At 40.0% G+C, this 25,674-nt stretch overlaps 1 protein-coding gene across 2 annotated transcripts in view; it reads left to right on the forward strand.

Annotated features, from left to right (window-relative positions):
* fstl5 (follistatin-like 5) overlaps nt 1–25,365 on the forward strand; it is a 200,271-nt gene extending 174,906 nt beyond the window's left edge. For both annotated transcript variants that reach the window (XM_085178364.1, XM_085178371.1), the window contains 6 exons: nt 684–710; nt 923–1,041; nt 6,997–7,146; nt 12,253–12,360; nt 13,946–14,070; nt 22,948–25,365. In XM_085178364.1, the coding sequence (XP_085034490.1) occupies nt 684–710; nt 923–1,041; nt 6,997–7,146; nt 12,253–12,360; nt 13,946–14,070; nt 22,948–23,650 (1,232 nt within the window). In that variant the 3' untranslated portion in view covers nt 23,651–25,365. The remainder of the gene's footprint in view (nt 1–683; nt 711–922; nt 1,042–6,996; nt 7,147–12,252; nt 12,361–13,945; nt 14,071–22,947) is intronic.
* Nucleotides 25,366–25,674: the final 309 nt, after the last annotated feature.

Consider the following 25,674-nt stretch of genomic DNA (forward strand, 5'->3'; position numbering starts at 1 on the left):
TTTACATGGAAAGTATATAATAGCTCTAGATTTTTTCTCACTATTTAGTCTTATAATGTCATCTTTTCTCTCAGAGTATCCAGCGGCCGCTTTGAAAGTCCACTGTCAGTCTGTGTCTTGGGTCACCAGTGAACATTCGGGGTGTTATGTGGCTTTCATCCCACATTTCAAGTCATTAGTCACTTCTAAGTGAGTTTAATGAGAAATTACCTGTTATAGCAGCCAAAACAGGTTTCATGCCACTGAAGAAGCAGCACATTAATCCTTCCTAATGACTTATGATAATCATCTGAGCCTGAAACCTGTGGACTACTCATGGGTGTCTAAGGCAGCTTACCCATAACGCTCATATTGATGGATGATGATCTGAGGTCTAAGTTTGTTTTTTTCCTCTCTCTTCGTAAGATTGCAGCATCCAAAAATCATAAGCTGTTTTACAGTACTTGTTGTTGCCTGCACTCCATTTTCCAGTGTTTGGAATCAAATTATTTCCAAGCAGAGGGCTCCATCGATTGTTTGTTGCACTTGGTGTCAGACAGACAGCTTCCATAAAACTTTCATGTGGTCTGCTTTCCTCTTTGCCTCAACAGGAGTCAGTATTTGGGTTTTAGTTCTCACAAAGGGACACTATTGATTCTTGCATTTATTTTCATCTGTGTTTCCCTCTTTTTCCTTCCTTGCAGTGGCAAACATTTTGTGGCGGGAAGAAGGTACGTCTAGACTGCTTCTGCTCCACTATAGCATTCATTAAACTGAGTTAATTGAATTTCTGTAATAGGGTTACTGAACTGTGATGAGAAGGATTAAGTGATTTGATGCTTCGAGAGTAGATAACAATGTTATATGCTTATTTCCGTTCCAAATGTTCACACTGTGCAGTCTTTTTCACGTATATAACGGCGCTGTTGTTACTCTCTCGCAGGTCTCGGCATTGGCAACATGTTCTATGTGTTCTATGAAGACGGGATCAAAGTCATTCAGCCGGTTGCATGTGAGATCCAACGGCATATTAAACCCAGTGAGAAGCTGCTGGCTCTGCAGGTGAGTCGTCAGAAAACATTTAAGATTCAGTGACTTTTTTTTATATTCCATCGTTAAAAATGTACGTAAAGCCCAAGTCCAGTCAGAAGGTGGCAGTAATGCTGCCAGAGGTGTTTCGTAAGCCACCAGTAAAACAGCAAGATGTGTAAAGACATCTAACCCAACCAGGCAATGCTAGCATATCAATTCAATTCAATTCAATTTTATTTATATAGCGCCAAATCACAACAAAAGTCGCCTCAAGGCGCTTCATAGATACAGAGAAAAACCCAACAATCATATGACCCCCTATGAGCAAGCACTTTGGCGACAGTGGGAAGGAAAAACTCCCTTTTAACACGAAGAAACCTCCGGCAGAACCAGGCTCAGGGAGGGGCGGGGCCATCTGCTGCGACCGGTTGGGGTGAGAGAAGGAAGACAGGATAAAAGACATGCTGTGGAAGAGAGACAGAGGTTAATAACAGATATGATTCAATGCAGAGAGGTCTATTAATACATACATAGTGAGTGAGAAGTCGACCATAGCTATATGTAGCCATAAGGTGGGGGACTGGAGAAGGTTGCAGTCTTCAAAGAGCAGTGAAATAGTTCTCAATGAATATCTAGTGTCAGTTTTGGGCCTTGCTGTTAAAACAGATTATAGTTTATAATGCATTTCTAAAGCAGTGTGTAGAATACGGTAAATGTAAAGGATTTACAGTAATTATTTTTAATACATTTTTACAAAAGACCTGAACCAACACTGGGTTTCTGGTTAGAAACACTGTTAATGTATCCAAAAGTGTAAAGTGTATAAAAAAGAAAAACACTTGTGTGAGCCCTTTTGTGCTTTCTTTGCCGACATGCAGCATAAAAGGAGACCTCTATGGTGTATTTAACAGGGTATTTTGCTCTTCCTTTGTATAAGTGTCAGAACTCCAATGTTGAAAATTAATAGCACCTAACCTAGTATATGTCAAGTTTAATTGCAATCATTTTAATGACATTATTTAATATGAATTCATGCCTCTCCGCAAAACCCATTTCTTTTCCTAAAGTCCAAAGACTGTTATGATTTGTGCCTGCCAGGAATTCGCAACACTGTGAAATGTTTTATTTTAACTTTGGAGGATCTTGTCAGTGACCAGTTAATTTAATGAATTGGAAGCAGAGAAGAGGTGGTTGAATAGTCTTGTAAGGCCTTGGCTTGCATAGATCAAAAATGTCAGTGTTTGGAATGTGTGCATTTTCTCACACACTTTATAAATGATGGTGTAATTATCTTATATCAGCAATGTCCTTCTTTTTCTCCTGATTTTCAAATGAATGGACCTAAAGCTTTCCATTGCAATATAGATTAATTTGAACATGTTTCAGAGAAACCCCAAAGAGAATCAAGATCAGACTAGACCAGAAGAGTCGTCCACGGTGGAAAAATCCATCCCAACAGCTAGGGTGATGGGGGCAGGGCTAACAGGTAGAAACATGCAGCCAATTTACCCATGAGATGACGCTCTCCATCATCTCCTCCCCATTTACCAGATAATTTCACTGAAGGAAGAAAAACAAACGTGTTCTGTAAACCTGTAAAAACAACAGGCTCAAAGAGTCATTTTTCTAACATTGTTCAAATAAATATGTCATTATTTTTCCTTCTGTCAGATAACTAATGGGGGAAGAGTAAAACAAGAGATTGACAGGCAGGCCTGGTGCAGTGTACTGATGTGGATGCAGTACTGATCTGTCGAAGTGGAAAGAGCTGAGTTTGAAGATGAGGCTGTCGATTTATTGGTCAGTCTGGGTTCCTAGCTTCATTTGTGTCTACAACTTGACAGAAAAAAAGTAAATCAATGTTGCAGATTCAAGAAATTGGCTTCTTTTAAAGGGTGTCTGGGCATAACAGAGGGTGAGGAGTTGAGTCATTCTTGAGTAAAGCCTCCGCTTCTCCGAAAAGGGCATCTAATTAAGATTAAGGCCTGGGGATGTCTCAGTTACCCCCCAGAAGAGCTAGAAGCAGTGACTGGTCTAAGCATCTGTGTTTGGACTGCTGCCCTACGACCTGGATCCCGATAAGTGATAAGAAATGGACAAATGGATGGACAGTTGAAGAAAACAATGTCCACTAGACACGTAGGGTACCCACTGAGTCATGGTGTTAATTCACTAACATAACTCATGCAGTCAGAGTGAGTTTCAGATGGCAGTGGACTGTTTACACCGAGCCTCCCCTACTGAGACACCGTTTATCACTGAAGCTTTCAAGCAGCAAAACATTCAGAGCACCCAGCTGATAGATACCTGTTAGATTTACACGTGTTCTCGAATAGCAGCTTTCCTCTGAGCTGCCTTTCTTCCAGGAGCTCTGCACTGATTGGACGGCTGTTATACATAAAGCGATGCCATGAACGCGCAACAATCAGCCAAGCGTTCCTCTGAGAGGTGTTTGTATTAGAATATCAATCACTGCAGCACTCCACTCTTGTCTTGGTGGATTGCAGTGTGAACACATGAGGCCGTTTCCCAGCACAGTGCTCACGTTTTCTCCATCACAGAGGATTGATTGCTTATGCACAGCCAATCCATTATCCAAATCCACCAGATAGACTGCTCAACTGCGATACATGTCGTATGGAAGAAAACACAATAACGTCCAATTCTGCTTCAGGAAGCATCTTTATTTGTTTTCCTGTGGAACAAAGGACAATCAGATGTGTTATGAGTTTTGTTTTTATTATCTATGCTACAAGGTTATGTTAAGTGCGGTGGTTGTCTTAATGTTTACTGTAAACAATAACAATAGCTTATTTTTTATAGCAACTTTTAAAATATACAAAGTGCTTCACAGTTTGGAGAAAGGCCATAAATTAAAGATAGTTGTACATGTCTAAATATACAAATGTGAGTTAAAGGTACAGCCTTAGATTTTCTCCTGCACATTAGAAGAAGAATAGTTATGAAAAAGGACAAAAGGTTAAAAACTAATGACTGCAGATGTTTAAAACAACCGATAGATTTAGCCTGTTCCAATATGTAGGAGCTACAACCTCCAAATGATCCCCTCTGGTTTTAAAATAAGAGCATGGAACAGTTAAAGAGTGTGTACAGATTATCGGAGAGGCCAACTGCCACAGTAATGTCTCAGCACATGTCCCTGTATAAGATGGAACTAGGGCCATGTAGGGCTTTATGTTGTTAATAAAATTTTAAAATGAATTCTGAATTTCACTGGAACTGAAAGCTCGTAAAGGCAAAAATATAGCTAGTTTTTGTTAGCAGCCTAGCTGCTGCATTCAAGAGCAGTTAAAGATGGCCTATTGCAGAGTGTGGGGTGCACACCATAAGTGAGTTACAGTATTTAAGACAGAAAAAGGCAGGAAAAATTCAAATGCGTACTTAGTGTTCCACATTTTTGGGTGTTGGTAAAGGTCAAATCAAAGAAACACGGATGGATGCGCTCAGATGGATGCAGTTTGCACTTTACCATCATGCTCTTGGTCTTTTGTACACTAAAAATAATTTCCATATCCACGCCGTAGACTGCGCCACTTTTTTCCTACTCCACCTGGCACTCCACTTGGTATTCTACCTGCACCAGAGCGCGATACATCCACATTTTCCAGTAGATAAAATTTGTTAATTGGCTGAATACCTTCTCGGTGTGGATGGAAGCAGCTCTTAGTGTTCTTTTTTAGGACTCACAGCTTGGTGTTTCAGGGGGTAGAACAGACTTGGGACTATACTTTAGTCCTAAGGATAAGCCACACGACGTCGGCCAGATCCCGGCATTGCCTAAGATGGCCGGTCCAGTTCTGTTACTCGTGATTACTCGTAACATAACCGAGTAATAGAAGTGGACCAGGAGGGTGTGGTGTGACCATGAGGACGAGTGGAAGAGTAGCTGTTGGTGTTTCCAGAGTAGAAGGAGCATAGAGAACCCAAATGCTTAACTTATGTAAATGCATTTTGTATGTATATAAAGCTCACATTTTTAATGACAATTTTAATTCTAAAACAGTCAAAGGGTCAATAAAATATAATAATTGGAATTTTAGAAACGCCACATGAACAGCTTGAACACTCTCTCTATATTTCTTTAATTTTAACAGAAGTGTTTTCTAAGTCTTATGTATTCCAAGAGGACCTTGTTTACTCTCAAGGGTGATAATTAGCATGCTGGTTCAACAGGAAAAAAACAAAACACTTTAGGGTAATACTAGCTGGAACTCACCTATAGCTTTTTGAAAAATGTGCTTGGAGAATTCTCTAAAGGCTTTAGGTCCAACTAACTTATGAGTACATGTTAAAAAAAAAATATTGTGAAAGTTGCATCACGTCATACTATAAGACTACAGAAGTTTGGATTGAGAGCTTGGAGGAACACCTCAAGAGATTAGACATGATTGTGCCGTGACTTTACCACAAAGTTTCTCTTTTTGACACTTTTGGATGTTGCTGCTTCACTGTTTTCGGCACTTTCCCTCCCCACAGACGACTTATGTGTCACAAATGTACTAGCTCTACAAATCATCCGGCGGCTTAGCTGGAGAATATCAGAAGCTTCACATTTCTCACAGCAGCTCTTTAAATGTCATCATCCACATTCACAAGTGTAGAGAGTAAAAATCCTCTAAATATAACTCTACACACTAGTATTTTTTTAAATATCTTTTAAAGAAATACAACACCGCAGTGTGAATTCACTGCAGCATAATGTCCTGCTGCAGTATTTGATGAAAAGATATATATTGTTTTGTATCACACTGTAGTCATTTCCATCATAAAGAAGTACAGCAAATGTTTGCAGTCTTTAAAACCTGTCAGGTACAACATAAATTGCATACATCGATTGCACCCACATATATACTGACATATGCAACACACATATACAGAGAGGATTACAGCCGCCTCCATTCACACCCTCGGCTGGGCATCAGATGTTCGACTTCTCACTTCTTAAAGGTGCAATAAGTTGGATATTGACAGCCCCCCTAGCAACAAAATGACCACAGCGTAGGTCTGCAGGGGTGTCGCAGGGTTCAATAACAATGACTCAACGATTACTTCACAAAGTGGAAGGATTTCTGGCTTTTAAAGCTGACTCCTCCAACCTGTTTTGGAATAAACAGCAACAGATGGCGCTGCACCTGGACAATGTAGTCACAGAGAATTGAAATCCTTGTCTTTCTGGCTCGTTCAAGCCAGAAAATTCAAAGCAGTGTCATTGGTTTAGTGATTAGCTTCTTGAAATGACCTCTTAGCTGGATGTTTTTGTTTGCAAATTAACCTACAGAGAAGACATGGGCGACATCACCGGGGAGGTCGGCAGTAGAGTTTAGATCCCTCCTCTCTATTTTTCCCCATCATTCTTAATATAAAGTTGAGTCAAGTTCATACATTAAATAATGCCCCTCGAACCAAGAAAATCTGTCCAGCGAAAAGGGACCTGTCATGGGCTGCTGCTGTGGTTGTAAATATGAGCGAAAGAGTTCATCCCGCCATGCCGGAGTCCTTCATTCATCCTTGCAGCTCCCAAAATTGTCCCACAGAGTCTGAAATGGACGACTGGTCACTGCCTGGAGGATTGGATGACTAGGGAAGGAGGTGAGAGGTGGAAATCTCCTGAGCCATAAGGCTGGTTGAGTTGCCCGTTAGCCAGGATGGCGAGAGCTGCCAGGAGTGGAAGCTGAAGAGCCGTAGACTGTCCGCGGGCTTTGTGTTGAAGAATATGTGCGGACAAGTGGGAGCGATTACAGAGATTTCGCTGGACCACGTAAAGCTCATTTATCCAAGTTGCCAAGATAGCGCGACTCACATCAGCATAGGTGATAAGACTGCAGGTAGTAAACAACACAGAAAAACGACGAGGTGAAGGTAATTGTTTTTTAATGAGACGTATTTCCCTGTAATATGAAAAACAATTTGCTCACTGTCGGTGTGTGTCGGTGTGTGTGTGTGTGTGTGCCTTTGTTTTTGCAGGAGGAAGTGTGCCCCACCTCACCAGGAGAGGCGCTTCAGAGGTGTGTGTGGTCATCAGCGGTCAACATCAAGGACAAGTTTATTTATGTGACACAGCCAACCTTGGATCGAGTGCTCATAGTTGACATCCAGTCTCAGAAGGCCGTCCAGGTAATTGTCGGGCTAAACTGGAAAAAACAAGTTCTCGTCAGTTTTGCCAGAAACAGAGAGAAGGTCTGACGATAACACAGGTCAAGAAAAAACAAAAGATTGAATAATCTTTCCTGTTTGTGTCTTTGTAAAAGTGAAAAGTTCTTGTTTACAGTAATTGACTCCATCTGTGCCAAAAAACCTCAAGGTTGCTCGGTGTCCCCATATTGATTGAACGCAACATATTTCACAAAAACCTTCAATACATCATTGATCCATATGGGTATTTTCTGTGACTGATTTTGCTGAATGAAGGACACACATGTTTTTTTTTTCTTTCCAGTTCCATACATCATCCTCCTTCGTGAAGTTCAAATATATGAATGCTTTGGGCCTAAACTAAAAATGACCTGTATCCTGTTATTTGGGAAACACTTGTATCAGAGGTGTTGGAATATTCTACTTCAGTACATATTTAGTAGAGCATTAATACAAATAAGTGAGCGCTGTGGTGTGACGATGTATGAGGAGTAGGGATGCACCGATACCACTTTTTTGGAAACGAGTACGAGTACTTGCATTTCAGTACTCACCGATACCGATACCGAGTACTTAATAAAAACATGATTTAAATTTACAGGTAACAGCTTTAGTCCTATAATTTAACAAAAAACAAACAAACAAGGGACTAGTTTGGAATTAGGAACATTTATTTAAAATGAAAAGCATGTTGTATGCAACATATTACAGAATAAATAATTATAAAAAACAAAATTTGTTCGTCTGTTTCTGTTTAGAAGTCTCACTAGCACAGTCACAGCTGGGATGACATCAGAGGCTAGTGCGTCGTAGCTGCTCACTTTTTTAGTTAGTTCCTCAAAGGGGGCGAGGATGGCAACAGTCGTCTCCATAAGAGCCCATTGGTGAGCGGTGAGTCAGGGAGTTCGTGCTCGGACACGCCCAGCCCTCGCTTTTGCTCAATGAGGGACTGGAGCATGTAATACGTGCTGTTCCAGCGCGTCTGTACGTCCTGCTGCAGTCTCTTTATTGGCTGGTTGAGCTGTCCCTGAATGTCCTCGAGGCGGGGGTAGGCTAAGGCGGAATGTTTAAAATGCCCAACTATTTTCCGTCGCACTGCTATAGCATCAGCTATGCTCCTCTGTGCTAATAAGAATGGGTAAATAAGCGTGGGTAAACTCTTTGTACTCGTTGTCGTGTTGGGATTTTGGTGCTTGATTAAATTACTTGTGTTAAATGCGCTACCTTTAGAGCCTCCTCTGGACAATTTCGCTGAGCACAATTTGCAGTCCGCCTTTGTTTTCGCGTCTTCGTTCACTTTGAAATAGTTCCACACGGCTGATATGTCTCGCTCTGAGCTGCAGCCGGGGCCTGGGGGCGGGCACTCGGCGCCTGTGATTAACCCCTTACATGCCGCTCAAACATAGCCAGGTCTCAGACCGTGGTATCGGTCCTCGGTATCGGGGGACTTTTAACAAGTACGAGTACTTTAGAAAATGTGGTATCGAGGCCGATACCCAATACCAGTATCGGTATCGGTGCATCCCTAATGAGGAGTGTAGTCCAATGTAAATTCAATATAGCCAGGCTTTCTTTATGTCATCTGGCTCAACAAAACAGATCATTAGTGAAAGGTATCAGAATGGTGGTTATCAGCTTTCTTTGTTATCCCACACTTCCTTCAACCTAGTATTCTGGGTAATAAACACCAGTAGACTAAATAATTTTCCAGTTTATGGTCTATTAATCTGAGTAAAACACCACCAGGCATAAAAATACATTTTCTGATTCATTAGCTAAATGCACATAAATGAGTGTAGTAACAAACTGTAGTAATGGACATTGTATTACGTACATTGTGTCTGATACTGTGCTGTACCGGGTTTGACAACCTTTGGTTTTCAGCCTGCATAAAACGTAGCCTCAGGTTCATGTTTATAGCAGCCAGCATTAGTGACACCTGCCAATGTAGCCCATCGGCTTCAAGGTTCAACATGTTTCACATTCAGAGATACTGTTCTGCATACAGAGCAGCTAGTTATTTGAGTTAATCTTGCCTTCCTATTAGCTTGAAGCTGTCTGAAGCAGTCTTCTTCCCCAACGTCTGACACCAACAAAACATTTTTGGCTATAAACTGCCTCTCCCTGGTATTTTTCTCTTTTTCTGATCATCCTCTGTAAAATCTAGAGATGATCGTGCCCATCTGGCACAAAAAAAAAGAGAAAACGTTAAAGAAGAAGACACGTTTCTTTAATAGTTCATTTTTGTTGTCTTGCTTGAAAACAGCCTGAAACATCATCACTGCTTGTACATATTTTTGAAGCCAGCTAAGAGTATTTGTTCTATTCTGTTTACTAAATACTCAGAGATTTTTTGCTTGTAGATTTATCCACAAGTTTTCATTGATGGACTGTCCCCAGTCCCAAATCTGAAAGCCATGATAAAACATTTAGCTTGCATTTCTTGAGGTTGCACATTGTGGAATTTGAGGTGCGTTTAAGGTCATTTTCCTGCTGTAGTAGCCATCCATTTCCGTTTCCTGGCTGCAACAAGAACCCAAAGCATGACCAGTCTAAAATGGTGCTACAGTTTGAGAGTTCTTGTCATGAACTTTTTTGCTCCAAATATATCGTTGTTCAGTGTAGCAGTCTGCCATTCATCTGGTTTGTTTGGATGTTGTTTGGATGTCAAACTTCTGATTCCAATAAGGTTATTTTTATGAAATTGTGGAGACCTATTCCAAATGTCTATTTAAGAAAAAACTATTTTTATTTGGTTTTCTAGCAATTATTCAAGCAGCTCTTTCAACCTGACCTCTACTTTCTGTTTACCATTTCTTAATTTCATAGTAAGAAAGCTTCTAAAAAAAAAAGCTATTTTCTTGTAGTCAAGCTTTGAGGGCATCAATTATTCTCTGTTCTTGAGAGTAGTAGGCAGCTGCTAGTTATTGGGACAAGGTTTTAGGAGTGTGAATGTTTATTAAGCTCTGAAATGTGCATCCCCAGGCCTTTCCATAATTCTGACCTAATAAGAAAATAGGCCTAACAAGCTACTGTAATCAAGGTTGGAAACCTTGGCAAAACTTATGTGAGAGGTCAAATCTTGTGGGGTGCCCAAACTTTTATTTTGCACCAAAATTATATAAAACAGAGAATGTGCTATAATCTTGCTTAAAATATTCAAAGTAATGTTTCATATTTGTCTTTTTAGACACCAGTTTATCATCTACTCTACTCTACTACACACAACTATTCACAGTAGCAGAAATTTTGACCCGGGCTTCCCAGCCACTGCTGTCACCACTACAGAGCGATTATAAAATCATTCTGATAAGCAACCTCAGTATCAACAGCAGAGTGCAGGGCTTTGTCTGCATGTGTTGAATTTTTCTACTTGATGAAGTCTGTTGTGTTTCTTACTTGCTTGAAAGCTTGCCAGTGCATCAGTTCGACTTGAACCGCTAAAGTGCTGCTTTTTCAGCTTTAAGATCAGCTTTTGTTTGACTGCTAATCCCTGACCTGACCCATTTCATACAAACTGCAACTGTCAAGACCCACAGTTAACCTTAGCGTCAACGTGATGACCGAGTGACCCGGAGACCCACCTCTTCAAGGATACTGTCGCCTGGCAACCCTTCAGAAATACTTTAAAATGGCAAATCCTGCCATCTTCCTCACAGATGGTGTGAGGAAGCCGCCCCTTTAACACTCCTTGCTGCACCCGTCTCTTTTCCTGGTGGATTTTTTTTAATGCAAGGCTTCCTCAGGAAATAGCAGTGAGTGGTGGAGTTAAATCATCAGTGTCAGTGGGTTTTTTGGGTGTGTCAGACTAATTCCGGGCTGTTCAGATCCCTGCAGATGTTCCTGACACCGTGATAGCTGTTTACGGCTTGCCAGCCTCTCAGGGACCTGCCAGTAAGCAGGTTGGTGTCCCAGAGTCTGTCACAAGCTCATTATTCAGTCGCCTGGAGGTTTAGCTTCATTGCATTATATTACCAGTTGTTAATTACCCACCTGAACCCGTCACTCGTCTCGAATGGTAAGATACACGCAAGTTCTGGTTTCCCAGATTTTCGTGTTCTCATTGGATTATTAATATGATTGACATGCCGAAAGCAACAATAACAAGTGATTTGCGTTTTGAAATTTGCAACCAATTAAAGTGTTAGTTAACAGTTTTTAATGAGCAAGCTGTATTTTGTGCATTATAACTAATGAATCGCAGAGTGCGTGCGGATACTTGTGTGGAAGTAGCTGCAATGTTCTCCGCGCTTCATCTCTGACAGATCTGTTACTAGAGCATATTGGCTGAGGATCTTTATAATCTTCCTCAGCCAGAAAGAAGTTGTCAGTCGAGAGGAAAAGAACAACGCGAACACCTGTTTCCTCTGATGACTACATGCTCGGAGATTAGTTAGGATTCAACAGATATTCTCGTCTTATTTGCAATAACTCTCTTAGGAGAGGTTTACTCTCTCAGTAACACAGTATATATTTTGCCAAGGTAAACAATACCATTAGGACTTTGTGGCAAAACAAATATTATAGAAGGAAAGCTGCAGTCAGAGGGGGTTGTGGGAATACAGGGTTGCAATAATTCTTTTTAAAAAAGATGATTGCTTTTTCTTGCTGTTGTGAGGAGTAAAGCTACTGCATGCTGTCGCTTCCCCTGAGATTTCCGTATTCCCTTTGAGCCGGGTGTCTCTCTGCACTCGGGTGGACATAATGCATGAGGAGCGCTTTTCTGTCACATACGACTCATCTATTGTTCTGGTTGGGAATATTGCCGCTGTGTGTCAAAGAACGGATAAAGACTGAAAGCAATTACTTGAGTGTGGTAAAGCAATTGTGTCTGTCACCACTTGATTTGAAATGCAGCTCAACACCAAACACACCTTATACATAAAAAGCACACCTCCAATCTACCTTGTTAAAAGAAGACTTGGACCTGTCAACCCGCGGTGCATTAGTCTGCAGGAAAACTTTTCAAAAGCATTACCTTTGCACATCAAAGAGGGATCTCTTCAAACACAAGTCTAGCTTGCCTTGCGGTATTATACCATGACCCTGCTGTCTTTGGGCTCAATTCGGTTGTGTGTTCTCTTTCAGACGGTCAGCACTGACCCGTATCCGGTGAAGCTCCACTATGACAAATCTCATGACCAGGTGTGGCTGCTCAGCTGGGGAGACATGGAGAAGAACTTTCCTACCCTGCAGGTGTGTCCGTGGTTCACTAGTTAATTATATTTCAATGGTTTTCTCTCCTCTGCAGTCCTTGTCCATTTTCGTCCTTGTGAAACGGTTGAAAGCAGTGAGTTATATAAACAAGCACAGAGATGCAGACTATCAAGGCAAAGTTCAGATGGTTCACATGCTTTAAAATGTATTATGTTCACCAACTGTCAGAAAATTGTGAAAAATACCAATCATGTTGTCCCAGAGTCCAAGGCTGCTCATTTTCCCTTTACCAACAGTGCCAAATTAACTGGTCATTAATTTTCTATTACTCAACGAACCCTTTCAGGATTCTATAAATAAAGGGAGCCGATAGAGGAACTTAATATCTTCCTGCTGATTATATTAAATACCCTGTGTGAATATAGGCATGTGTAAGCTGTAAAATCAGCAATAAGGAATAACTATTAGCATATTACCAACAAAGCCAATCCAGAAAGTTCTTTTCTCCCTACAACAAATTCAGTGACTTCAGCTGTGCATTATTTGACAGTTGAAAAAAAGATTTTACTTTCATTGCTTCTCCCTTAGAGTGTTTTTTAAGTTAATTAAATGCACTTTGAGTGCAGCAGGCATTAAGGCTGTAGCAGTAGTTTTTGGTTCTGAACCACTACACATAAATCAAGGCACATAAACTTCCGACCACAAAGGTAGAGTTTTGTATCATTAAAAAGTTAAATTAAAACATATATATCAAAAGATGGTGCTTTTATTGCACATCAGGATTGGTCCATCTCATTCACACTGCTCTTTAGATATCCTGTTCTGACCACTTGTGTCTCTGCGAACAGCAAACATTAACTTGTTGGGTCAACATCAAAATGACCCAAATTTCATGTAATGATTTTTAACATGATACTCAAGATGAAGGGTTGCTGGAGGAGAGCCAGTGTAGCACATATTGCATACTTCAAGTGGTAAAACGGGACCTCTGGGGAACACACTGAAAATAGCACTCGCGCTGTTGTAGCACTAACTAAATCTGCTGCGTCTTTCTTTCTTTAAATTCTAGGAATTCACTACACTTATTGATTGCACCTTGTAAATACTCATTGTATATGTTCAATTTTGAGGCCTTTGCTATAAATGGAACAAAAATTTAATGAGTGTGTTTTTTTATTGTTTCCTTTGAGTCAAATTGAGCGGTTTCATTGGAAATTCTAGTTTGTCATCAGGAGCACAGAGATTTGCAATGCAGGGATTTGGTCTGTGGCAATTTGCCTTCAGCATTGTGGTACAATCAAAGCAAACCCTGCCTACACACAACCACATGTCTGCACGCTTCCATGCATGCATGATGATTATTTAGACACCAAGGAATATAGCACACATCACCTCCTACTGAGAAGCTCCAGCTACTCAACAGCTCGAGGAGAGGCTGAAGAGTTTTATCTGTTAAAAAAATGCTGGAAACCTTTGCAGCTTTCTGGTATTAGTCCCTTTTGGTTCATTGTTAGCGCCAAGTAAGTATGATTTAAAGACTTTAATGAGGAGAAACCAGCAGCACTGAGTGTATTCATCAAGCTCATTTTAAACACCCACCTGCTTCTCTGTTGGTCTTCACCAGGTGATCAATCAGGCCAGCGGAAGAGTCTCCCACCACACCGTTCACACACAACCGGTCGGCAGGCGCTTCGACAGAGTGGACGATTTCTTCATTCCCGCCTCCAGCCTCATCATTAACCACATCAGGTACATCCAGCGTGATCCAGCAACATTCCTAATGTAAATTGATTTGCAAATTAGGTTCACCCCTTTGGCATTTAATTCACTTTACTTACAATCTCTTCAAGACTCAATACAATAATTTGAATGGGCATTGTTTTGAGCTACTTGAGTGGGTTTTTGGATCAAGGCCACATAAGTTATCTGATGAAACTGGGCACCCTGAAACAGATTATATAATTCCTTATTTTTAAAATAAATTCAAAAGACTAACAAGAACCAGCATAAAAATCACGAGTTGTGCAACTGAGCAGAAAACAATAAATAATATAAGCATATTATAAGTGTTAGAAATTTTAAATATGTCAGTGTACTCTTTGCTTTACATATCTTGGCAGTATCTCAAAGGACACTTGCAGAAAGTCGCAGGATCCTTACAACTGTTAAATATCCTTTGACCAGAGATGGGCAGTAACGCGTTACAAGTTACTGTAATCCGATTACTTTTTTCAAGTAACGAGTAAAGTAAGGGATTACTATTGCAAAAACGGTAATTAGATTATCGTATCTTTCCCGTAGGAACGCTGCGTTACTGCGTTACTAAAACTGTGATTTTTTTGCGAGAATGTCTCAGGACAGTGACGTAAGCAAGTGCGACGTTCGTGACAACAGCTGTGTGCAGATCAACAATGGATAATATATCGAGTGCGGGAGAGAGTATGAGCGTACTGACCTTACTTTAAGTTTGATTCCATAAAAAGTGACAAAAACATTAGCGTCCATTAGCTAATGCGTGGGAAGAAAACTTCTTTTTACAGCGAAAAAAAACCCCTAAACTTCCAAGCAAGCACCGAGTGCGCTACGACGTAATGGGAAATTCACAGAGAAATAGAGCAAAAGGACCGCTAGTCTTTGACTTTATTTATTTTCTGCTGTGTTTTACTTGCATCTATTTGAAAGAGTGAGTGTAAACACACAAAAAAATATATTTTATGTGCTGGAATGTGCAGAAAATAGGTTTAAATGTTAAACAAATTTCTTCCAGTCAGTGAATGTTGCATTTAATTAAAATTTTGCTTGATGCATAAAGTTAAAAGATTAAAACTAATAAAACAAGTTTTAAAAAGGGACTTTTCCATTTGATTACATTTTGTATGATGGATTATGCAGAAAAAGTAGAATTGGGCTGAAAGATCTATCACTTTATCACCTATTCAGGTTGTAAATCGTGTTTTTAAAAAGTAACTAAGTAACTAAGTAATTAATTACTTTTGAAAATAAGTAATTTGTAAAGTAACGGGATTACTTTTTGGGGGAAGTAATCAGTAATTAGTTACTGATTACTTTTTTCAAGTAACTTGACCAACACTGCCTTTGACTATTTAAAGTCTGGTTTGGCCATGAAGAAAAAGGCCAAAGTTACTGTTTTATTTTTATTTTTTTTTAATCGAATCACTCGGTCATAAAAACTTCCAAAAACAAAGAAAAACTAAATAATCTTAATTTTTCCAACCAACAGATTACCAAAAATATTCAGTTTTCAGTAATAAACAGCAAGTGGCAGAAAACGATCTGCATTCTTCTTGAAAACTTTTTGAACAGTTACCAGATTTCAGTACAGTTGCAAATACTGAATTAATGAATTAATTTCATCAATTATTATTTTATCTTAAATGTTGCTAGGTTGTTTAAAATCAAGTATTTGTCAGCTGTGTTCCTGTGCAGGTTCCTGTGCAAAGACTGTAAATATTACACAGTAGCTCTGGTAGATCGTGTACGCAGTGCTTTTCAAATGCTCAAAAAATAAGAGGACTGACAAATGCATTTGACTAGAGAGAGCATGTCACACTGGTAAATTTATAATCCGATTCATTTTTTTATAATTTTATAATTCTGTAGATTTAATAATACATCATAATAGATTCTGAATCTACCCCTCAGGGCATGTTAAGCTGTAAGGCATCTTCATGCCTACATTAAAGTGTCTGGGAGGCAGAAGCTCAGCCCATTCAACTGGTTCACATCCCAAGCCATAAAATACTGCTCTTGGTCAGAAGTCGCTGGGGTGACAGACTTACACATGTCCAAGGTGTTTAGGCATCGGTGCCCTGATGCAGGGGCTCCTACAGTATTAGACTCTAAGAGGTATTGTGTATCAAATTCAAATAAAGGAGACACAAGGGCGAGGTGGAGGTCTAGGATACAAGATGCTAAGGCAGCTTGCAGTTAATCTCCCATTTAGAGCGTTGTGTTTTTACTCAGCGGTTACTTAAGTTTAGGAGTTTATTATGATTTTCGTCACTTGGTCACAACATTAAGGTGTATATTAAAAATGACATGTAAGCAAATAATAGTGCAGCAAAAATAAGGAGCTGAAAATGAACATCAAAGAGGAGTTGTTTCTTTAATGGCCACTTTGGCTCCAAAAGTGAGTCAGTCTCTGAAGGAAGCATTTTTGTAACCGGATACAAAAAAACTAAAAGATTGTGGCCTTTATGAATAGTAAACACCCACTCCCTGTTAGGGGTATAGAGGTTTTGACTGACAGATGGGACAAAAGAAAGTGGCTACAGCTGACGGCTGCCTGCTAGGCCCTACCTTTGCTAATTTGATTTAAATAGACCTTTCAACCTTTTGGACTCTTTTCTTTTTCTTTTAAGGAAATAATGTAACAAATTTCCGAGCTTGGTGCTAGACATTACCAGTAAATGGTGATTACCTAATAAATCAGCAGCAATACCTGAGGCTTAGGTTTATTTCCAGTTCTGTACGGGATGTCCACATAATGTGCATTAACTTTAAAAACAATTAAATAAGCTATGCCGTTTATAGCTGTTGGAATTTTCCTTTCAGAAACGTCAGGACCAAAACAGAATAACAACAATTAAATGCAGCTGCCTCTTACACTGATAAAGATCCCAAACTCTTTGTGTCAAACGGTCAAAGAGTGGTTTTAAGAATGAATCAGCAATTAGTATTATCATCAAATGCCGCTACAGGAGTCATTAGTGTTTTCTTTGTTCTCACCGAGATAAAATAAAAAAAACCCAACAAAGTCAGAGAGGGGGGGCAAGTTGGCACCTCACCTTTAGTTCATCAACAACAAAGCACAGACCTGCTGAGTGCAGAGTGCATCGAAACGCTGCTTCGGTTTTCACATGTCATGAGCAGCTGTCACACCCAGGCTTAACGCGGATAGAGAAAAGCTTTTTCCAAACGCTTGGCTAATGTCACGGAGAGGCCGGGAACAAGCAGGAGGTCTGGAGGATTTCAGGAAGTTAACGGTCTCCTGCCGAGGAGGAGCACGCAGTCCGGCGTGTGTCTGTGTGGTGGGAGTGTGGGTGGGGTTGCTGGCACAGCTGTAATTAGATCCACTGAGACCTGCAGGGAAGATTGCAGGAAAGTGTGACCATGTTTTCTTTCTTTTTTTCCCCCCACAACGTTGTGTGAAAAGTGCTCTCTTTAACAGGTTCTCTTTGGAGGTGCAACTATTATGAATGTTTTTCATATGGCTAAAATCGGACAGTACCTGAGGCTGAAGCTGAGTAGTCTTCTGGAGAATGTGTGACAACATGTGAAGCAGGACAAAGCTTTGGATCTATACACATTTTTTATTTGGACAGCTGTTTTATTGCAGATAATAGAGAAGTTGGAATTAACTGCTACGCTGTGGCTCTGATTTTTCTTTATATATCTGGTACTCGCACGGGCATTTATCTGCTGGCAGGAACACAGCATCGATTAGTCGATTAAGCAACATGAGCAGTGTGTGAACGGCCAACATATATTCAGCAACTTCCAGGGATTGTTTAATGACTGGGGATTCCCTCGGCAGCTACTATAAAGCAAACAGGAACTTCCCGGGGCTGTCATTCATTACAGCCATCGACTTGTAGCCAAGCAAATTTACATGTCAGCAAAAGGAAAGAAAAAAAAAGTGGTTGTTTCTTATTTATGCCCACATCTATAGCACCCTGCAGCTCAAGCTACCCACACTTCTTTTTTTTTCTTCCACAAATTTCTAATCATTGCACAGACTCCCTTTTGGCAAAACAAGTCGAGCGAGATGTTGATTTGATGTTTCTTTTTGTGCTAGAGGATGGGTGAACAAGAATTGCTGTGCTTTAGATATATTTTACTGTTCGGCATCCATTGTCGCTGCTCACGAGCTTTACCCTGAGGATCTTTTACTGAACTGCATAGCAAACATTACTCTGGGGTTAAGTGTTTAGACTCAGCCATTTCTAAAGTAAAAACACTGACACAGAGATGAGTTAGCATGCAAAGCAGCCAGTTGAACATAGCCATGTCGTGCAGAATTGGGGGAAATCTTTTATGCATTAGTCATTGGTACAAACGACAAACAGCAGCTGTCAGTTTGGCACAGAGCAATCCGGGTCTGCCAGTGAAGCACCCCAGCTGTGTTCACAGCACAGCAAGGCCAAACAATGTCTGATTATCAATTTTTCATACATGAAAAAAATAATTCAAACCATTGAGAAAAGTATTTGTTTCATCGCATCGACCTTTTGCTTCCAAGCATGTTACCAATATTGTGCACTAGTCATTGATCAGCCACAATATTGATAATAATCCATGGCAAAATAATTTCAGTGTTGTTTGATAGGCAGAGTTGTATTATTGGTCTGTAAATCACCAGCTCTGCCTGCCAGTGGGTGAAAATGGTTTTTCAGATTTAAACTGCACAATACATTTTTCTGATGATTTTCTTCTAGATTCCCCCCATCTTTCTTCAGAGCTTATTTTTTAATATAGGTGGGGGACACTATAGTAGAATCAAGAACCAACATGTTTGGTGACGGAGGGCTTTTTAATTGACGTAAAACCGCTTTGGTGGTTTCACAGAAATGATCGAATGATCATAAATCTTTGTAAGACTCCAGTGAATCGAATACCACCTATGAAAGTTAACCAGTCAACAAATTTTACAGTCTAAATTACTCATAAGTCCTGATTGTATAATAAAAACTTTGTCTGATTAATTCATTTGAATGGGCATTTTGATTCTTGGCTGTTCTGAGACTTTGGCTATATTCACAAGCACTTACTGAGAGAGATGCTGGAGTCTTGTTAGGATACAGTGCAGTTTTCACAACGCTTCGCTCATTCCACAATTTGTCGTATTACAGTGGTTGTTTCTTATTGAATCTTAGGATTCAATTCATTTTTCACCCTTAAAATTCTACAAATACCCCATAATGACAAAGTGAAAAAGGTTTGCGCACACAGCCACCAGTATAGACCAGTTCGGAGCCAGGAAAACACAGCAAAGTGTAGTTAATTTAAGTTTGATGTCAACTCCAAATAAAAGTTTATTGGATATAATCATTAGTTAGGCTAGCATTGACTCTGCTAGCCTAACTAATGATAACTAATGATACTTCTTATGGAAGTAACACATTCACATATCTGAGCAATAACAACTTGGTAGGATGAGTGCACTGGTCCAGTGTTAGACTCTAACCTTAAATAAAAGTCCAGTCCAGGTAATTAATTTGGATTAGATTGTCCAAGTCTCTTACCGTTTCCCTGCAGCAACCTGCCTACTCTGACCTGTTTCCTTTGCCTTTGCTTTACTTATTCTGAAATCCTTGGTTCCCCTTACAGGGATTAAACTAGTTGTTTTTCAGTGGTGGTCCTCAGTTTCCTTTCAGTCTTAGACTTGGCTAAATCCATGCCTGAGAAAAAATATGCTTTTTTGTATTTTTATTAAACGGCAATGAGTAGAGAGTAGCTCTTTAACTGTATGAAGGGGGTGGAGTGCAGAACAGAAAATGGTCAAATAATTCATAGTGCAAGTTCTTACAGTAACACTGAGTTACAAAAGGAACAATTAAATCTGCTGTTTTCCTGATTAGATTGGGGAAAAAAAGATTTTTAGTTGTGCAAATGAATGAAAATAAACGGTCTGCTCCACAATTTTTGTGCTAAATGCAGACAACTGTTTTGTAGCACAGTCTAGACGTGGCAACAAAATATGAAAAACTGCTCCATTAATAATAAGACAGGCTAATTAAAGACTATTTAATATGCCAAAAGCCATCGATTGTTAGCAGCTCCAAACCAACGGCAGGAAATTTTTAAGTAAAAAAAACAACCCAAAACTAAATACTGATCACATAATAAGTGAAATATAACTAATTAAGGAGTAAAGCCAGCCTCGCACACATGACAAATAGTTGTTATCAATTTGTGCTCACATGTTGGCTGTAGCTCAGGCGGCAGAGCAGGTCATCTACTGATCGGAAGGTTGGTGGTTCGATTCCTGGCTTCCCCTAGTCTGCATGCCAAATATCCTTGGGCAAGATATTAACCCCAACTTGCTCTCCAATGCATCTATCGGAGTATGAATGTGTGCGAATGTTACTTAGAACAATGTGCTTGTGCGAATGGGTGAATGCACAAGTTGTGTAAAGCGCTTTGAGTGCTCAGAAGAGTAGAAAAGCGCTATATAAGAACCAGTCCATTTACCATGTTACAAACCAAAAACTCTGCTTTAGTCGTTTCTGTGACCCTGTGCAATCTCCTGCCTGGTCCCAGTGGACACAATGATCTCTGGATCAATGATTCCCTTCACAGTGATGATAATGTGCTGTGTGGCTTTCAAACAGCCATTTTCTGTTCACAGGTACAGACAGTGTGGTGCTCAAACGGCATAAAAGATGATGAATGACGGCAAGATTGAAGCGCCTGTCAGCATCAATCACCTGGTATTCGCATTTAATTGAGGCCTGTCCGCTCCTTGCATATTCCAACTGTTCAGCTGTTAAAGTGTAATGTGCCATTAGGAGGTTCTTTGGCTTTTTCTAATGAGTAGCATTTTCACTGATTGTTGCCCACATATAACACTGCTATAATTCTATTAAAGGGGAAAGTGTAGATGATTTTAGACAGCCAATATGAAGATTGCCAGAGGGCAGAAGATGGCCGTTTTAGTGTTTTAAATGGACCTCTCGGATATGTTAAATTTTTGCTCCTGAAAATTTATTTAAAATTATGACAGTCCAACAATCTTCATAATTACCTAGTAAAAAAATCAATTTCTTATTTCAGGTTGACCTTGCCTTATTATGTGCATTGTGCTGGTCTATTTAAGACCTGCAGGTCAAGTTTCTAGGGGGCATTTTACTGTCAGATTTCTTTAAAAAAAATCTAAAATTACAGAACATTTTCAAATACAGTGCATGACTGTTCAAAGTAAATGACTTGAGCTTTGAACTAACAAGATGTCCTTCTGCATTAATCATCTAAAAAGGCCGGGAAGCTGGAGAAGACAGCCCAGAAATGTATGACTTTGCCTCTCAAATTCAGCTTACAAGCACTAATTGCTAGTCAGGCTGTATTAGAGCACAAATTATAAAGAGTGTAGAACTAAACACAGCTGCAGCTGATAGGATGATGTAGTTGGTCATAAAACAAAAAATTAAAAATGCAATTTGATGATGGTCTAGGATGGAAAAACTAAGAATCATCAAGATTTTTATAATTAACATGGGGTGAGATGACTATATACTTCAAATTTCATCAGCAGTTGTTGAGATATTTTATCTAATAGCATGAGTGCTAGAGTTAAAGGTAAAACTCTGGATTAGCAAAGTCAGAAGCTCTTCAAGTCTGTGAAACAAAATTAGAAAGTCGTGCAGCAATCCAAGGAAAAGGTGTTTTAAAAAACCCTCAAAGTTCTAATGTACTGTTTTTGTGTAATTTTCAAATTTGTCAGCACAACAAGACTGAAGAGACTGAATGTTTATTTATATGGGGATGAGTTTCCATTGAAATCCCTTTTACAACTGGTTTTCAAATGAAAACCAAGTTAAACCCAAAATTTATTTAACTTGGTATTTATTTTACCAAGTTAAACCCAAAATTTCCCCCCCTAAATCTTCCTATATCTATAAACTTATAGATTAAAATCAGTTTCTTGCATGTTTAATTGGTCCACTAACCAATAATAGTCACGTGCCACCAACTACAAAATCAAGAAAGAGCTATCAGGCTCTCAATCCTTTCAATGTCCGGGCAGAGTGAGGTTTCCTATATTAAGTCAAATTAATCTGCAGCCTCAACTCCTGGTGGTGCCTTTCGATTGGTTCCAAGCAGGTCATGGGAGAAATGCCACCGGCGGTCAGAACTACAATGGTACCTGATGGTCTTCTAATCTTAGCAGAGCAACACAGTGTTGCAGTGGCTAGCACTCAGGCCTTACAGTAAAAAGGTCCTAGATTTGGATTGACTGACAGCTGAGCTTTTTGTGGAGTTTGCATATTCTGCCTGTGCTTGAGTGAGTTTTCTCCAGGTACTCACTCCACTTGGTTTAAAGGAAAGCATTGACCAATTACAATCCACAAAGGCTAAAAATGCAAAAGTTGCAGCATCACTAAGGAGGCAAATGTCACCTGCTGACTCGCTAAATCTCATTCTCAGCAATGTGTGGACATGCTGAGTTGGGGCATTTTGTCAGATAGCCGAGATGTTTGCTGGATGGGAATTATAGTGAATACATTGTGCATTATTTGCAGTTTATGCATCAGAAACTGTATATAGAAATAATATACAACATTTAAACTTGCTTCTACGTTTGTGTTTTGTTTTAACACGGGGGTCTGTGGGGATTCATTTGATCTCGAAGGAAGCCTCAAGAGTTTATTAAACAAACTGCAGATTTGGGCAGTTGTGCATTACTGCTTGGGCGGTCTTAAATGAGAAAAATGTATCGCTAAAGTCATGCTCAGGTAAACCGAAATGTTTTGGACACTACTTTTGTACAAAGTGCTCAACCAGTCAACTGGGTTGGCAGTTTCTTGATTCTTAATTTGGATTTCAGAAGAAAAATGTGATATTGATTAAATCTTTTCTTTGTTTTTCTCTTTAAATTCTCTGCAGATTTGGCCTCATCCTTCATCGAAATGAGCCTGTCCTACACAAGATTGACCTGGAGACGACTTCATATGTGAAAAACATCAGTTTATGGGAGTACAGCTGCATCCCCAAGTCTGTAGCCTACACCCATCTGGGTGGCTATTACTTTGTTAACTGCAGGCCAGACTCTACCGGTGCCACGCAGCCTCAGCTCATCTTAGACAGCGTGACAGACAGCGTAATTGGACAAAACCGTGACATCACTGGCACTCCCTACGTGTCTCCAGACGGCCACTACTTGGTCACTGTCGATGACAGCGATGGCTTGATGAGAATCCAGACGATCTCAGAGCGAGGGCAAATCCAGGAACCCTTCGATATCCACACCAACTTGCACCTATCCGATCTGGCCTTCCAGCGCTCCTTCACCGAAGTCCACCAGTATAACGTTTTCGGCAGCTCCGGCCGTCAAACTGACGCTCTGTTTGTGGAGCTGAGCACCGGCAAAGTCAAGATGATCAAGAGCTTGAAGGAGCCGACCAAGTCCTTTGAGTGGCCGTGGAGCAGCAAGAACAGGATCATGGCGGGCAGCGGACTGTTCGGACAGTACCTCATGACACCGTCCAGAGAGTCCCTCTTCATCCTGGATGGACGGCTCAACAAGCTCAACTGTGAGATCACCGATGTCCTCAAAGGCAACGTGGTGGTGTGGGTGGGAGAGTCTTAGGTCATGACGATGAGACCCAGTGAGCTTTTTTCCTTTCAAAGGTACTAATGCACTGAATTCTGTTGCAGATTCTTTAGTTTTGTGGGAGTCCAATAATGAAAACCACAGATTCAGAAACCAAATTGACTTGTAAGTCACACGGATGAGGGACTGTCATCCGAAAATGAAAAAAGTAAAATAAAATAAAAAATGCTAAAAAAAAGTACAAATATGTGAGGGCATAATTGATTGATATTGTCTTGAAGCCAAGTTTGTTTGTTTTGTTTTCACCTGGTGGTTTGCCTCTACATCAAAGTTGCTTGCTAGTAACATTTTTTTCAGGAAAATTGGTATGAAATCATAAACATGTGCAACTTTGCATTATTATTCGGTTGTATTCAGTGTGTGGGAATGCTGTAGATAATCTCTTAACAGAAACAAACTAAAGTGAATCGGCAGAAACGCATATATACATATATATATTGTATACACCCAGATTAAATCGTATAATTTCAATTTTCCCTTTCCCAACTTTTTTCCTGTGCCTTCAAGGAAAATTCCCCTCCATCAGAGGAATTAGCATAATTATTCCCAGTGTGACTGCAGACTAACACCTCGTTCTTTGACCCCTTCATTCATGGTGAGTGTGTGTGGTTCCTCACAAATCTACGGCTCTCGTCCATCGAATGCAGCCAAATCTGTCTAATTAAAACGAGCCCTTGCTGTGATCCCATCCTGTTTGAAGTGGAGACTAAGTGGTTCATTATGGTTGTGTGCTCTGTAACCTTTGATCCGAAATTATAACCAGCTTTGGAAGGTTTTGAATGATATTTTTTTTTCTTCTTCTTTTCATTTATAGTCTAAAGCAGAAAAATGAAAGTCAGTGGTGATGTTAGGTAAATATTGCCAGCTTTACACATTGTGAAATTTAAAAGATTTCAAAAATGTTCCTTAGCTAAGAGTCAATAGAGCACTCGTGTGTGAAGAAAATTCTGTCAATATTTTAACATCCCTGGACCAAATAAAAGAAAAGCATCTTAGAGTGTAGCTGAATGTGGAGCACATGCGTAGTCTGCTCTGTTTGACAGCGTGTTTCAAGTGGATGTTTTAATGTGAAGTAATGATGAACTAGCACACTGGGGACTGGGGTAGATGTGGTTGTGCCGTGTAGAGGGTCTTTGAGCATGAGAAGCAGCTCTTTCTAAATGCTCCTGCAGTAGTCAATGAAACCGTTTCCTAGCTGGACACATTTCTATGCATATTCACCCTAGCACTCTATGACTCTGAATCACAATGGGCAACTGTATCTCAAATTTAGTATGAACTTTTGATGTGTACAGATTATATATAGTCATTCTGTCTTTCCAGTTAAAGCGTATACACTTTGATTTCAATTTTCCTGTTTTAAACCCCGACTCTGCTGATGACGACCTCTGACCTTTCTCTCTGTTAACGTCCTGTACATAGCGGCTGGCTGTGAGTCCATTAGTTTCTCATCGGTGTACAGATTCTGCCAGGTTCTGTTCATTTCAGAAAATCAGCACACTCCTTTTTAAGAATGAAAAACAAAACACAGCTATCATTATGGACATCCTGTACCCAAGCAGCACATTGTGATCACAAACACTGATTCCACTTCCCTATAGCCATGTCTCGTATGTTCTTTCATGTGATTGTTATTTATATAGAGAAAACACGCTTGTCATTTTACCCAACAATAAAAAATATATCATGAACCAAGTGTATCGTTGTGTCTTTTTGTTGTTAAAGTGACCTTCTATAGAGGCCGCTTTACAGCTACGGAATAAAGGCTCCTTTAGGAGCCGAGCTGACCGTTATTTATTCTGCAACAAGAACAAGGTCACAAGTCTGTTTTCCCTTTGGGTGCATTTATCTCGCAGCAAAGAATGCTTAAGATAACTGTAAGGAGCAGAGAAAAAAAATACATAAATTAAGACTTTCTAGTTTCATGCAAAAATGTGTGTGTATTTTTGTTATTGCAGACCTCAGCCACACAGAGACCAATCAGCTTCCCCAAGCCTGCT

This window comes from Neolamprologus multifasciatus, chromosome 2 (genome assembly GCF_963576455.1).
Source record: "Neolamprologus multifasciatus chromosome 2, fNeoMul1.2, whole genome shotgun sequence".
In the NCBI taxonomy this organism is placed as follows: Eukaryota; Metazoa; Chordata; class Actinopteri; order Cichliformes; family Cichlidae; genus Neolamprologus; species Neolamprologus multifasciatus.